The following is a 13,859-nucleotide window of genomic DNA, read 5'->3' as shown; positions in this document are numbered from 1 at the left end:
GTTATGATCTGAGTACACCTAACTTCTTTCTCCCCTACTGTCTTATTGCCAGCTCTTGAAATAAAGGACAAAGTTGATGCTGTGCATTGGAGCGCCTTGCTCAACTTTTCTTTCATGTGGGAATGAGCACTGCATGTGTTTTCTGACATGAGACATGCCACTTGAAGTCTTGCACATACGATTTCCTGCTGTCAAGTCCTCTCTCCAATCAATGATATCTAATCACCTGTAGACTTACATTTACACACTGTAGACTTACATTGTCTTTGTCCATGGAGTTTTCTTGGCAGGGATACTGGAGTGGCTTGCCGGTTCCTCCTCCAGGTGGATCACGTTTGGTCAAAACTCTCCACTATGACTTGTTCATCTTGGGTGCCCTGCACGGCATAGTTCATAGCTTCTCTGAGTTATTCAAGCCCCTTTGCCACGGCAAGGCAGTGATCCATGAAGGGGCTTGAATTATGGTGCTGGAGGAGACTCTTGAGAGTCCCATGGACTGCAAGAAGATCAAACCTCTCCATTCTGAAGGAAATCAGCCCTGAGTGCTCATGGAAGGACAGATCGTGAAGCTGAGGCTCCAATACTTTGGCCACCTCATGAGAAGAGAAGACTCCATGGAAAAGACCCTGATATTGAGAAAGATTGAGGGCACAAGGAGAAGGGGATAACAGAGGACGAGATGGTTGGATAGTGTTCTCGAAGCTACCAGCATGAGTATGACCAAACTGCGGGAGGCAGTGGAAGACAGGAGTGCCTGGCGTGCTCTGGTCCATGGGGTCACGAAGAGTCGGACACGACTAAACGACTAAACAACAAACAACAACAGACTTATATTTACACACTGGGCTGCTTTTGTCTGCCGTTTTTCCTTTGTCTGCCCAACACTGGTACAATCTGTACCACTGTATGTCATGGATTCTAATCAATATTGATCCAGAGCAGAGTCCAGTGTATAGTTAGCAAAGTAACAACTTAAACACGTTGCAGGATTCCCCCCTCCCCCCAAAAATAGACCAGAGGCAATTGTCTTTCATCCAGCAGAACTTTACTGATACTGAAGGCAAATGAGCATAATGGTCACAAATCCAATACATTCAGGATTAGCACTGTCCGTAAGAAATCCAGTTGCAGCAGACTTAACTTAAACTTACAATAACTTATAAGTCTCAAACCTTAGCACTAAGCATCTATGTACAGAACACCACACCAGAAGGAAGAGAGATAGAAAGAGAAAGTATAACCCAGGCTCCTTCTGGCCTTATTATTATAGTCAGCATGACTTTGACAGAAAGAGATAAGAGAACCAGTTTAAGCCAGCTGTACTAAGCTTCTCTGAAGGAATAACCCAAACATCAGGAACCTTCTGCTTCCTTCTTTCACACAGAGAAGCTTCCAGAACCCTCTTGAATTGAGTGGAACAGGAAAGATCTCTACACATCAGATCAATACTCTCTGCACCAAAAAATGCAAACTGACACTGTGTACATATGATTTGCAGGCATTTTGCACCATCATTTCTACTAGCATATTTGGTGAACAAAAACATACTTAATTGTATACAGTGATTCCCCCCCCCTTTTTTTATTTGTTAAATTCATGTACTGCCCTCCATCTGAAGATCACAGGGCATAATCTTCATCTGAAGATCACAGCATAACAATATAACACAAAATCCATATCATAATAAGAACCAAACAAACCCCAGATAACCTCTCCTATGCACATTTAAAAGGCCATAGATAGTTTAATCCACCAAAGACCTGGTTAGACAGGAACATTCTTGCCTAACACCTAAAGATATGGAATGAAGGCAACAAGGTGAACCTCCCTGGGGAAAGCATCCCATAAACGGGGAACTGCTTCAGAAATGACCTGTGGAAGAGGCACACAAAGAAGGGCCTCAGATGATGGTCACAGGTCTGTTCTTATGGGGAGAGGTGGTCCTTGAGGTATTAAGGTCAAGGGCATAGGAAGGGGGCAGCCTGCCTTGGGTGCCATCTCTGAGGGGAGTGACAAAAAGGCTGCATCGCGTGGAGCATCGCGCGCCCCCCCTCCCCAGTGCACATCATCAAATCAGTCTCTTAAGATTAAGCCAAGAAAGAGTATTCTCTATAAGATTGAATATCACGATACATAGCAAGACTTTGAGATTAGACCACTGAATAGGGTGATATGATAGCCACTGAAAGGGATGATATGATAGCCATGTTCAAATATATAAAAGGATGTCATATAGAGGAGGGAGAAAGGTTATTTTCTGCTGCTCCAGAGAGGCGGACATGGAGCAATGGATCCAAACTACAAGAAAGAAGATTCCACCTAAACATTAGGAAGAACTTCCTGACAGTTAGAGCTGTTTGACAGTGGAATTTGCTGCCAAGGAGTGTGGTGGAGTCTCCTTCTTTGGAGGTCTTTAAGCAGAGGCTTGACAACCATATGTCAGGAGTGCTCTGATGGTGTTTCCTGCTTGGCAGGGGGTTGGACTCGATGGCCCTTGTGGTCTCTTCCAACTCTATGATTCTATGAATAAGCCCGGAAAACTATCTTGGGAGTGTGCTACCTGCAAGCCCCAGTCAAAGGGCCCCATCGGGGGCGAACGACGGCCTTTTGATTACTTGGACTGCCAGGGCGAAACAGGTGCAAAACGCCGACACCCTGTCGTCTACAACTTCATTGTCTACAACTTTATTAACATCTATCTACAATTCTACTAGCACCTCTCGGTATTGTGAATATCATCAAACTTACCTTTTGTTGGTATCTTCATGAACTTATCTAAAAGACTGAGTTAAGCATTTGAAAAAGCTATTGAAACCAGACATTATAAGTTCATTTTAGGCTGGGTAGTTCGCAAGTCTTTGTGGCTTTTTTAAATGTTTTGTATTTTTCTCAGAAGGTTGAGAAAGTATGTATAATTATTGTTCTGTGTATATTAATTGACAACATGTTGCATGAGTTGTACTCCACACACACACACACACTCACACACACACACACACACGCACAGCCTAGCCGCTGCTCCAGGTGCCCATGCAGGTAACTCCGCCACTGATTGCAGTCCTAATAATTATGGCGACTCCACTTTAAGCAAGCATGTGCCACTTGTCATAGCAGTGTGCCACAGTGGTTTATTAAACTTACATTCCCCAGCCCACCCCACGGTAATCTGGGGCTGCAGTTTATCCTGTGAAGTCCAAAGACCTCAACTATTGTGCAAAGCACTGGTGTGCAACTGAGTGGAGGGCACGGCCATCTAAAAATAAGAAGCATTATAGCCGAACAAATTTGACCATCAGGCTGCAAACCTATTCTCACTTTTCAAATCCCATTTAGGGCAGTGAGACTTACTCCTGAGAAAGCTTGCAGACATAGGCTTGCCACTATCAAGCTGCAATCCTATACACCCTAGGAATAACTGCCATTGAACAAAATGGTCTGAACAGCAACAAGCAACACGTTGGCTAATAATATACTGAGAATATTTTTATAACACTATACAGTGGTACCTCGGGTTAAGTACTTAATTCGTTCCGAAGGTCCATTCTTAACCTGAAGCACCACTTTAGCTAATGGGGCCTCCTGCTGCCACCGCACCGCTGGAGCACAATTTTTGTTCTCATCCTGAAGCAAATTTCTTAACCCGAGGTACTATTTCTGGGTTAGCGGAGTCTGTAACCTGAAGCGTCTGTAACCCGAGGTACCACTGTATTGTTTAAAAATTCATAAACAGAAGATGTATAATATGTGCATGGAGTCAGAAACTGATAAGAATCAAATAAATGTTCCATGAGCAGGAATGGTAGGAGTGGTGTCACTGTCAAAGATCACTGAAATGAAGGCAGAATGCCTTTCCACAGTCAATATCCTACAAATGTGAGTTGATGGGTGCTCCAAACGTCGCAATAGGGTGCTCCAAGCACAGCAGCAGACAGTACAGTTCTTCCAGGATAATGAACTGTTTCAGTGACAATTTTTTTTTAAAAATAATATTTATTACTTTTCCAACAATTTAAACATTACATAGAAGAAATAAAAATGGACAATACAATACAATACAAAAACACTACATAACACTAACACCTAACACTTACACATTAAACTAACAAAACAAAACAAAAACAATTAAAAACACATCAAACAATTTCAGTATCTTATCTTCCATTCACTTATTTCAACGACCTCCTCACACCTCCCTTTTTGTATTCCACTTCTATTAATTATTTCAGCAATTCCTTTCCATCTTCCTCTGTTTTCTATCCTATAGTTATCTTAAGACATTCTAACCTTATTTTTTCCTCTGTTTCAATGATAAATCTTCATCAGCTGGCAATAATATGAAATGAAAACCATTACATTCAAATACAGTCCAGTGAAAGAAATGACAGGCCTGCATGTTAACCAACCAATAATAAATAGTCTCCAAAGGTCCATCAAATGGCCATTGAACAAAACGGGGCTCATTTCTTTCTTTCTTTCTTTTTCATATTGCAAGGTGCAGCCAGAGATGCTGCAGTCTAAATGGCAGGAGAAGCTTCTTAACTCTTTCCCTTTGGGTAATTTTTCAATTAAAAATGGCCCCCAAGTTGCTTTCCCACCAATTAAATGAAAAGATAATATCTATGTTAGAATGAAACAAGAATGGCCGGGAAAACTGTGGGCTACTCTTTGATCAGTTAAATTGACAGCATTTTGCAAATCTTCAAAATGCATTGTATATGTTAATGGAGCATAGGATTCATATTTTTATAAGAACTGTTTGTCCCTCCCTCCATCTTCACCCAGGTTGTAAATATGTGTTAATAAACCATATTTATTAAAGAAACGACAGTCTTGATTCCCGGTGGAAACATGAACCTGGATGAGCCCCTGAAACCCCTGAAATTTTGCTACTTCTCAGCAGAGATTGGGGGTTCCACACAACCTTTGTAACAATATTGTACCAAAAATTGGCTTTTCTATGAAGTATGTGCTTTAGGCTTTGTTTATTTTGATACTGGGATCAAAAAAGAAGCAGCAAATGTCAAGATGAACATCTTTCTAAGTGTCAAAATGGGGAATGAAAACATACTAAGAATATGTAAGAGTGTTAGGAATTAGAATGAGGAAAAAATGCTCTTACTTTGTGGAAGAATCAGTCAAATAAGCAAAGTAGTTGCACACAATTCCTTTGTATCCATATTACTGTCCCATGGAAGAAAAGGACAAAGGCCTCAAGCTAATGACATGAATAACATATGCATTTGAGAGCAGGTGTAACAGTTTACAATCATTACTAAACTCAATTTATAATTTAATAAGTGTAATTTCTCTCTTTGAAAAACAGATGAGGCAAAACCTACCGTTGTAAACAGCTCAACAGATGGAGGAGAGAACGTTTGCAAGGAAAAAGGTACAGATAATAAAACTGGCTTTAAAAATATCAAATTCCCAAAGGGGATTTTATAAAGCAGTATTTTCTGTTAAACCGAGGAAAACCCAGGTTCAAGCTTTAAAGGCCAGATGTCAGATAAACACTTCTGGGATGTCTTTTAGAAAATTCTTTTTAATGAACCACTTGGCATCATAGCGGTGCCAGTATGGATCGATGCCATGCATTTTCATCTACAATCATTATAGATTTCCCATAAAAATATCGTCAGGGTCATAGAAAAACTCTGGTGCCGAAATCTGCAGGACTGTTCACGTTCAAAGGTTTATGTCTGCCTTCGTTGTTGCATGATAGAGGGCTTCAGTTAGCTCTCTGGTGATATGGCAGCGAAAGAAAAGATAAGGAGAAGGCTATAAACACAACATGCAGAGTTGGAGAATGAAGACGCAGCTGAGAGAGGGAAATTACTATTTATTTTCTGTAGACTGTGCTGGGCACTCTGATCATTTACTCTGTGATTAAATATTTAAAAGTCACGGGATGGGGGGACGCAAGTGACAGGAAGTTTAGAAAACAAAGAAAGAGAGACTACCTAATTTAAATGTTTCCAGCTGAGTTTTATCCTGTTGAGTTGTTTGCTTTTCAGCAAGGAGTGCGACAGAGAGCCATACTGTTCTTGACACTTGTATGGTATCACACCATTAATTGCTTACACTTTCTTTTAATTCTTCTGGGTTCCTCGGCAAGGAGGGTTGTGGAACATGCTTTGTAAAACTGTAGCTGTGGATAATTCAAAGCAGGAAGTCTCTTGTTTGTAATGAAGTAGGGCCACAAGTGTAGTCTTCAAGAAAGACTAAATAGAGAATTTGACTGTTTTCTTTTCTTTTCCTGAGATAACATAATGATTACCAACCACTAATCTGTTGATGTTAAAAGACACAGTGGTGCTTGTTTTAAAAGTTGTTCGTTTGCTTGTTCGGTGGGAGCTTTTTGCCCTTGATTTTCTGAAATATCGTTTTAAAGCACTTTTGGGTTTGTTATTGTTTATTACTCTCCATGCATATCCCCTCCTACTGACATCTGATGTGAGATCTAGCCAAAACCTCAGCTGTAGCAATATTCATTATGCTCTCAGTTCTGAGTGACAAAACCTAACCTTGCACTGTTTTTGTTTTCATCATACCTCACACCCTTGCTTTAAATATGCAGTTTCTGAAAATTAGACAATTCATTCCGCTGTCTTTCTTCGTTTGCTTATCTGAACAACTACTGAAGTTGGAAACTGGAGGGTGATCTCTGACCATGGAGGTGGCACCTACCTTCTGTCCATCCTTCGGTATCACTTTCCTTGGGAAATAATTGAATAGTCTCTCTTCCACCTCACTCTCTCCCATCCAGCTTTTATATACTTCATTAAAGTTACAAACAAACACAACCTTGGCAGTAGTTCTCAAACTGAAGTAGGCTTTTTCAGCTTGCTCAGGTCCAGAGAGGTTCTCCACCATCTCCTGTCACTCCTTGTATCCTGCCCTGATGTTCTAGAGGGGTGGTGAAAGGGACACATGTCTTCTCTGGCTCAGCTGCATCCAGACCCTTGTTGGTTTGCCCCTGCACTGAATAGCTTGTTTCTCCTTCTTGCCTGATGATTTGGTTGCTTCATAAATAATTGGTCCCTTGCGTCACCCAGCAAAATTAAAGTCACAGGAGCGTGCTGGTTGGTAATCACACAGTTCAAAGGTGGAGTGAACTCTTTATTAGCAAAAACACAACCTCCACAGAACTTGGATGAATGTTGGGCCTAATGAGCCTAGCAGCTCATTCCCAGTGGTCTTACTCCATGAGAAGCAGTTGCTGAGAATGAAAGTCCCATCTCCCCACAGCCATCTAAGCCCCACCCCCAAGGCTTTCTCCAAGCAATTGTAGACTGTGTCTGCATCCACTTCTCCTCTTCCGGGAGACAGAGCTTGTTGCAGCAGGAGGCGGAGACACCTGTGACTCTTCAGCAGCCTGGCTCATCTCTGCCTCTTGGCCTCCCTCATCCCACTTGCCTTCTTCAGCTTCTGCCTCTGATTCTAGACTTCTCTCTGCCACTAAGCTCTGTCACCTCTTCAGCTTCCGATGCCTCCACTTCCCAGTCATGTCTGTCTTCTCCTTCTGACCACCCATGGTTGTCCCACCACCAATCCCCTGGCTCTGAGCCTTCTTCCCTTGTTGGCTTCCCAGTTGGTTTCTCCCACCACTCCTCTGCCTCAAACCAGTCCATGACAGGGCACCTCCTAGATCTTATTACAGCGTAGCATTTACAAGACATGGTTTCATTCCTGGTGTAAGTTTAGAATTGCCTCCTAAAAGCTGAAGAGTATATGAAAGTTAGAAAGATAGACATCATCTTCAGCATGCTCACCTCACTACTTCTGTATTATTGGGACAAGTCAAGAATGCATTGTTTCATGTTACCAGAGGGGGCACTGGAATGCACATCATACTGATGGTAAAGAAAGTACTAGAAGGCTGAATAAAAGTTTCCCCCCCTCAAAGACCAGAAGTATAACAAGGTGTCAGAAGATAAGCAAAGTTAGAAGCTGAAAATAACACAGGAGGTATGGCCTCTAGCATCAGGCAAATACCTCCTATGGACTTTGATAATGCAAATATTGCTGAAAACTGGGCCCAGGAGAAGGAACTAATCTTTGCAGGCCTAGAAGCAGACATGTTGTCTGAAGAATAAAGAGCCACATGGTCGCAGCTGAGCTTTTAGCAGAAAGGCAAATATATCTGCAGGGCTTGGGGTACAATTAGCAAACTGTCTACACAGGAGAAAGAGGGGGGAAACCAAAAAACCCACCCCTACAGTACCAATTTCCATTGTTTGAAGTTCACTGGATACTCAGAAATAAATGTATGTGTAATGCAAACTGTTTTATGAAAGGCAGCAGGGGACAACAGAAGCAGCGTACAAGTTGGTCACACAATTATGCCTAATAAAGACTGTGCTTTATGACAGAGATTTTATGATATGATATGAGATATGGTATGTGTTCTGTACTGTAGACCCAACAGTGAGCTAATGGGAGTGGTTGGGTGCAGGTAAGCCAAAGACATCAGAATGTCCAGTTATAATACTTTATTAAAAAAGGCTTACAGCATGCCAGCCGGCCAGGTCTCCTAGCCTTCTCTTGCAGAGACGCGGGACGGACACCGCAGCAATAAGATGCCTTGTCTGTGCCCGGGCAAAAGTGCACACATTCTTTATACACAAAGCAGCATACGTCACATTGCCTAGGACTGCCCATCACCCCACCTGCCCAGTTGAGGGCACAGGTGACAAATACCCAAGTCTTACAGATAATTCCCCTTTCTGGGTTCAGTGCCCAGCACTCAAGGCAATGGATAAGGATACCATCAAAGCAAGACAATTCGCTTATATAAATGCAAATGAACATAAGCAGTGCTTTTTTTCTGGGGGTACTCAAAGGTACGCAATACCGGCACCTTCCCCCTCCCCCAAATGTGGCACTTACTGTAACAACTTCATGGTGAGTACTATAGCCTTTTTTCCTTAAAAAAACCCCACTGGATATGAGCATAGAAAAGGTAAAAGGTAAAAGGTAAAATTGTGGAGTTATCTTGACTACCAAGATGAGGAGGAGGAGGAGGAGGAGGAGGAGGAGGAGGAGAAGGATATATTATTTATACCCTGTCCATCATGCTGGGTTTCCCCAGCCACTCTGGGTGGCTCTCAACAGGATATTAAAAACACGATAAAACATCAAACATTAAAAACGCCCCTAAACAGGGCTGCCTTCAGATATCTTCTAAAAGTCAGATAGTTGTTTATTTCCTTGACATCTCTTGGTAGTTCTGCCATCCGCAGAGATGCTGACCTAGGAGAGGGCTATCATTGTAGCTGCCCCTAAATTGTGGAATTCGGTTCCCACAGAAGTGCGTCTAGCACCTTTGTTGCACAGGTTTCACTGTATCCTGAAGTCTTTATCGATGGCACACTATAGTGTGGCTCCTCCCTAGAAAAGCATGGTATCAACCCTAAAGCACCACTGGAAAGGTGCAGAGAGGAAAAGATGATACATATTCTAGATAGGATGCTTTGATCACACAATGAAGGAAAAAAACCAGATGCAGACATGAGTGCAGTAACAACTTGTAGACATTTTATCGTATCACCAAACAAGGTAGAGAAGAGTCTGTATGCTTCCTATATATTTCATTTCTGCTCCCACCTCTAAAATCCACTGCTGTTTTTAGCCCACTTTTCACCTGTAAAGAGTCAACAAAAGAAGCGTAGCCTACTGATCTATGAGCTAGTGTTTAGCAGTTCAATGTTTCTTTAGGTCTGATCTTGCTTCTTCTCGATTATAAAATAAAATTTAAACAAGGTCCCATTTTGCCTCTCAGCAGGCAAAACGAGTGTCAGGGCTGGGTGATATAGGCATAGCTGCACCTGCCTGGTCTTTCGCTGCTACAGAGCTCTTAAAGGAATGGATCTATCTAGTTTGCCTAGTTACCATTGTGTTCCTGAAACCTTGCGTATCTCCAGTAAGGGCTACTTTATTCTTTGTTGAGAATGGGGCTCTTTAAAGTAAGAGTGCTAAAGCTAAATAGAAATCAGAAATCGGATTTATGCTGTACAAACGTCCTCGGCATTGTTTTCCATACAATAGAGAGTCTCAGCTTTGCTATTCTCTCAGGCTACCACCAAGAGGCTGCTTATTAGCTCTCTTCTATTCTTCCTGCTGCTCTCCTACAGCAGCCTATAAGAGGCTCTTCTTTTTCCTGCCCATGAGGACCAGCTTTCTACTTCTCCGATCACTTCTCACTACCTGCTTAATGGCATTTACCTGATCTGTCTTCTCACAGCAAGATCCAATTAGCCCTGTTAAACTCTCTCCGTCGACTCAAGTCCTTCCTAAAGAGGTATACACACTCACACGGACTCTCCACGTCAAGCGCAGTCATGTCTACCCAAAGCAGACAAAAAACAATAATCAGATAGCTATGCTGGCCCATTGAAAGGGCTGGGGGAATCAGAGGCAATGGTAGCATAACACCTTTATTAAGAAAAAAAGACTAAAAAGTTACAGAACAGGCAAAAACCATTCAAATTCAATTAAAGATTTGATGATAAATGATCACATGAGGCTTTGCTAATTAAAATGGATTGTTTCAGACCAACCATAATTTGGCATTTCAGAACCAGGCACACAATTTATGGGTAAATATTCTCGTTGACATACAGATCCAGTCTTTGAAATGGTAATTGCAATGCCTCTTCGTGCCATCTGATAAGTATAGTTGATATCCTATTGGTGAGTTATGAAGACTCACCTTCAAAAAGAAAAGAGGGGGCGGGGAGAAAAGGTCCTGGATAATGTACCAACAAGATTTATTAGTGCTAATTTAAAAGCGAACTGAACTGTATATGCATCAATGGCATCGCAGTCTATACAGCCTGAACACCATTTATTCTGATGTCAGTAACACTGAGATGTTAGAGATGTGATTTTCTTAGTACAGACTTTATGCATAATTTCTCAATATGCCCTCATATAGAAAGGTTTTGGAAGGAAATCCTGGGCGAAATTCAAGAAGTAACAGGATTGTGATATTTGTCAGGAGCGTAAAGAGATTTTGGTTGGGCCATATAAAAGAAGACATAGGAGCATTGACCTTGAAATGCATTCTTCATTTACTAGCAGTAGCATGAATGTGTATCCCATTTTACTGGAAGACCAACTGTTTCAGAACGGCTCAAAAATTAATTAAATTAAAAGGGATGCTCCATCATTAATAAAGTGAACTTATTTCTCAAGGGGGGCTGTTTTAGAAATCAATATATTTTTAAATAACGTATTTATTGAGAGCATTTTTACCCCACCTTCATGTTGTAAAAAGAAACTCCTACAATGTGGTTTAAAGTAATCCCTCAGCATCATTCAGATCATGTGTGGACAAAGCCATTGGCAGGCATTCTCCTCTGAAGTTTAAATCAGAATATAGTAGAATATCATATAGAAAACAGAATAGAGTAGACTACCTGAGCTGTTTTCACCCTTTTATAAGAACTGCAACTTTAAGAACTGGTGCCTGAGCTTACTTACCTCACCCCTTCCCAACTTGTCCCCTTTTTCTTATATGTCATGTCTTTTCGATTATAAGCCTAAAGACACGGACTGTCTTACTACTGATCTTTTAAAGCTGATTATAGAGGGCTTTTTCAGCTAAAGAACAAAATAAAATACTTTAAATTAAATTAAATAATTTTATAATGATTACACGCATGTGGATTTAAATACATTATGCAAAAACATAGCCTAAGAAGGATATTTAGTAATGCAGAGTCCAATTGCTATTGAAATGATTAAAAACTGTCTGGTGCATGACATATATTTTGTATAAATGCAATAGGCGCTGTGTTGGAAAAGCAGGTGTTTGTATCCACACAAAGTTATATTGCTGTAGATCAGGATTCAGCAACCTTTTTCAGTCATGGGCTGGTCCACCGTCCCTCAGTTCATGTGGTGGGCCAGACTATATTTTGAAAAAAAATATGAACAAATTCCTATGCCCCACAAATAACCCAGAGATGCATTTTAAATAAAAGGACACATTCTACTCATGTAAAAACACCAGATGGGCCCCACAAATAATCCAGAGATGCATTTTAAATAAAAGGACACATTCTACTCATGTAAAAACATACTGATTCCTGGACCGTCCGTGGGCCAGATTGAGAAGGCAATTGGGCCCACGGGCCTTAGGTTGCCTACCCCTGATGTAGATCCTTTTCCACATTTCAGATTGACCCTTGAATATGTGTAGCATTTAAATAAATGCTAATTATTACTAGCCTGGGTTATTTTGAGTCTGGGACTTGGAAAAAGATTCAGTGGCAGGTTACCATAGTCATCAAATCTTCCATGTCCTGATGTAACAATCTGTGGTGGAAAGCGGAGGCGATGGAGTCTCTCACATTAAGTAACCCTTCCACATAATGTACTAATTCTAATTCATTACAGCTTAATAAAAGTGTAATTGTGCATTTGAAGGTCAGCTAAATTAAATCATATGTTAATAAATCTTAAAAATAAAGCACCAATTACTACATTTCCAGGTGTTCATGGAAGCCTAGTTTCCTTTGGGAAATACCCTACAGAACCACTTTCCTGTTTTCAATATAGAAATGAAGAAGGTGTCAGTCATCCAGGAAAAATGTTGTATTTATGAGTGAGAGTTCTTAGTTTATCTCAAGCAGAATTTAATGTTGGCAAATGTTTGTTCAGGTAGCAGCAGAGCTTTCATAAGCAACAGAAGTCTGAGCAGGTTCTAAAAGTCACATTCAGCCACTTGTTTGTTTAGAAAGAGTAACGGGTTGTTTGAAAGGCTGAGAAGAAATAGCCTAAACCTAAACTAAGTATGAAACGAGCTTGCAAGCGTGTGGAAAAAGATAATATTATAGGGAAGTGAGATTTAAAAGCAACTATTTTACACACACTAACAAGAGTATTTTGACATATTTTCAAGTTTTGTATTGGGGTTTTTTAGGAGTTATCAGGTGGGGAGGGGAGGGAAACTGAAAAAAGGAGGTGACCTTGAGTGCTAGCTGGGCGTCTGATAGAAAAAGATTGCAGAGGCATTTCTTGTTGAAAAACAGCCACGTACGTACAAAAACCCCTCTTGGATCAAATAACCTTCACTAGTCAATAGGTCTAGGCTACTCTAGAGCAAAATATACATCAGGAGGCTTAGTTTGGTCACAGTCGAGTACAGTTGTACCTTGGAAGTCGGATGGAAGCTTGTCTTCCAAAAAGTTCGGAAACCAAAGCGTGGCTTCTGATTGGTTGCAGGAAGCTCCTGCAGCCAATCAGAAGACGCGGAGCCCCATCAGATGTTCGGCTTCCAAAAATAGTTCACAAACCAGAACACTCACTTCCGGGTTTACAGCATTCGGGAGCCAAAATCTTTGAGAACTAAGCCATTCGAAAACCAAGGTACTACTGTATACGCTTCCTAAGCTAAACACATTAGGTAGAAAATGAGCCAACATAGCCACTAGAGGGCTGCAAAAATTTGTGTCCCGGGCTTTTTTAGGCTCATCTACCCATGTTCTGGGGACATGGGTGGTGCTGTGGGTTAAACCACAGAGCCTAAGACTTGCCGATCAGAAAGTCAGCGGTTCAAATCCCCGCGACGGGGTGAGCTCCTGTTGCTCGGTCCCTGCTCCTACCACTCTGGTGGGAAGGTAAAAGGTGTTTCCGTACGCTGCTCTGGTTCGCCAGAAGTGGCTTAGTCATGCTGGCCACATGACCTGGAAGCTGTACGCCGGCTCCCGCGACCAATAAAGCAAGATGAGCACCTCAACCCCAGAGTCGTCCACGACTGGACCTAATGGTTAGGGGTCCCTTTACCTTTACCTTTTACCCATGTTCTATCTGAAACCAAAGGGGCACATTGGTTGTCAGATGTGAACTGAGGC

At 41.5% G+C, this 13,859-nt stretch overlaps 1 protein-coding gene across 6 annotated transcripts in view; it reads left to right on the top strand.

Moving 5' to 3' along the window:
* MACROD2 (mono-ADP ribosylhydrolase 2) overlaps positions 1–13,859 on the top strand; it is a 987,387-nt gene that overhangs the window by 894,429 nt on the left and 79,099 nt on the right. For all 6 annotated transcript variants that reach the window (XM_083431708.1, XM_083431705.1, XM_083431709.1 and 3 more), the window contains one exon: positions 5,324–5,389. In XM_083431708.1, coding sequence (XP_083287834.1) covers positions 5,324–5,389 — 66 coding nt within the window. The remainder of the gene's footprint in view (positions 1–5,323; positions 5,390–13,859) is intronic.

This window comes from Podarcis tiliguerta (genome assembly GCF_965153285.1).
Source record: "Podarcis tiliguerta genome assembly, chromosome: 3".
In the NCBI taxonomy this organism is placed as follows: Eukaryota; Metazoa; Chordata; class Lepidosauria; order Squamata; family Lacertidae; genus Podarcis; species Podarcis tiliguerta.
This window is presented reverse-complemented; position numbering and strand designations above follow the sequence as displayed.